The sequence below is a fragment of the Clupea harengus genome, chromosome 18, assembly GCF_900700415.2.
Source record: "Clupea harengus chromosome 18, Ch_v2.0.2, whole genome shotgun sequence".
NCBI lineage: Eukaryota > Metazoa > Chordata > Actinopteri > Clupeiformes > Clupeidae > Clupea > Clupea harengus.
Genome location: NC_045169.1, coordinates 19,156,003 through 19,158,560, shown reverse-complemented (window position 1 = coordinate 19,158,560; position 2,558 = coordinate 19,156,003). Strand labels below are relative to the sequence as shown.

Below are 2,558 nucleotides of genomic sequence, written 5' to 3'. Positions count from 1 at the left end.
CACACACACCTCTCCTGCCCCATTTCTCTCCCTGCTTCATTTCAGCACTTACTCGTCCATTTCCTCCTTCATCTCCAGCTTCAGTCGTTCCGGCTCTTTCCTCTTTCTTACCTTTTCGCAGTGGGAACCTTGCGGCGAACCCCATCCCTCTCTCTCCTCCCCTTCTTTCTGCCCCCCCCCCCCCCCCCCCACCACCACCATCTCTCCTGTCACTCTTCACTGTCGGCTTCACCTCATTCTTCTCCCTCTGCCTCCCTCCCTATTTTCCTCTCTTCCTTCATGTCTCACTCACTCCCCCTCTCCCTTCGCCCGCTCTCTATCGTTCCTTTCTCTTTTTTTGTGATATTCCTCCGACCCCATTTCTCATCTTCAGGTCTTCTCTTCAAAAAAACATTATTTTCTTCTATTCCCATCCCACTTTCTCATCTATCACTCTCCACCCCTCCCTCTCTCCCTCTCTCTCTGTTTTACTTTCTCCCCTTTTCTTCTTCTTGGTCCAGTAATCTCTTCGCGTGTCCCCGTCTGTCTATCCACTAAGGTTTATGTTTCCCAGTTATACACACACACACATAGACGTTTTGAGAGGTGTGATATTTTCTCGGAATATTAGTCCCAAACTATCTTTTACGATCTGATGGCTATCACAAAGCCAGAGCGTAAAAGTGTGTGTGTGTCCAGCACTCTCCTGAGCTCAGTCATCTGTTCCATTAGTTTCAACACGGTCCGGCTGTGTAAACAGAAAGCCAGAGAACAGAGAACAGAGAACAGAACGTGTGTGTTTTGAACAGTGCATTGATGGGATGGAGGGGGGGGGGACTACTACAGTAGCTAAGCCCTGTGGAGTTAGTAAGTAGTAGCTAGTTTTAATTTAAGTTTTAATTAATAGTTTCATTATAACTCACACTCACAGTTCATTCATTTATTCTGTGTGTCTTGCTCTCTGCCACCACGAGCACACGCACAAAATATATACACCTTGTCTACCAACACCTTGTTTACCAACACCTTGTTTACCAAGACTCTTTCTCCCTCCCTTCCTCAGGCTCGTACCCCAACCCCCAGCCAGACCTGCACCAGTCGTGCCGCCACCCGGTGCGCACCTGGGGCAACGGCAGCTTCGGCGCGCACCTGCGCAACATGACCCTGTCCAACGGGCGCCTGCGCGTGCCCATGGACGGCCGCTACTACCTGTACGCCCAGGTGTACTTCCGCTACCCGTCGCCCAGCTCCGAGGCGGACCAGTCCAGCGCCAGCCACCAGCTGGTCCAGTGCATCTACAAGAAGACCAACTACCTGCGGCCCATCCAGCTGCTGAAGGGCGTGGGGACCAAGTGCTGGGCGCCCGACGCCGAGTACGCGCTGCACTCCGTCTACCAGGGCGGCCTGTTCGAGCTGAGGGCCGGAGACGAGGTGTTCGTGTCGGTGTCGTCGCCCACCATGGTGCACGCCGAGGACTCGGCCAGCTACTTCGGCGTCTTCCGGCTGGACCTGTGATAGGGAGAGAGGGATGGAGGGAAGGAGAGAAAGAGGAAGCAAAAGAGTAATCGCGAAAAGCGAGAAAGCGGGGGAGTGCCGCACAAAGACTACATTACCCATAAGGCACGTGTGCTGTGTGCAGTGTAGAGGAGTGGGCAGGCATGAAGTTGGCTTTTGCTGAGACTGAGACAAGTGGTTGTGGTGGTTGACGGAAGGAAGGAATTTGTACCTGTTTTTAATCACCAATTTTTTACAGTAGAATCCGAGACTCGATCTCACATCCAAATGAAAGACAGAAGAATGAATGTATTTTTCTAAGCCAAATCAGTGGATTTTGCAATGCGGAAACAAAATGGATGACCAAAGCCTGTGTTGTTTTTATTATTATTATTATTATTATTATTGTAATTATTGCTGTTGATGTTGTTATTTCATGTGTTACATGTAGCTGGTATGCGAATCAGTGGTGATTGCCTTTAATGGAATAATCAGAGAACACAATCAATGTGTGTGGGGGGCACTGGAAAATGGACAATTCACATGGCAAGAACACAGCATCTGATTGGCTCAGTGTTTCATCCCAGGCCTGTGGATTGGCCCCTGCAGGTGTGGGGCAGAGGGAGCCTTGGAGGCGGGGGATAGGAGTCACCCCTGCTGGTGTGAGTGCAGAGAGATTCGTGGTTCCACCAGAACCGCCGCAGAACTTTAGAACGAGCGAGCGATGCCTCTGAAGGAATCTACCCATTCCTGTCCAACCTGAGAGGCTTCCTGCTCAGAACATTCCTGCCGTCATACAAATGTGCACACACACACACACAAAGGTGCACATAAAAAATGTCATATTTGTTACCACCTGAGGGTCTAAAGATCTGGTACACACACACTAATTCACACCTGCTCACTTCACACACACACACATTATTCACAGAGAGAGAGAGTGGTCGAAACAAAAGATTGATATTTAGATTGCACACACACACACACACACACACACACACACAAGAACACATCTGAGTGTAATTTGGATCATCTGGTGCCAAGGCTATGCAGACGTAATACTGACTGTATATTCTGTAACAGAC

General features: G+C 49.8%; 1 protein-coding gene across 1 annotated transcript in view; it reads left to right on the top strand.

The window, feature by feature from the left end:
• tnfsf10l (TNF superfamily member 10, like) overlaps nt 1–1,841 on the top strand; it is a 12,559-nt gene extending 10,718 nt beyond the window's left edge. The window contains exon 4 of the mRNA XM_031584739.2: nt 1,043–1,841. Coding sequence (XP_031440599.2) covers nt 1,043–1,494 — 452 coding nt within the window. The 3' untranslated portion in view covers nt 1,495–1,841. The remainder of the gene's footprint in view (nt 1–1,042) is intronic.
• Nucleotides 1,842–2,558: the final 717 nt, after the last annotated feature.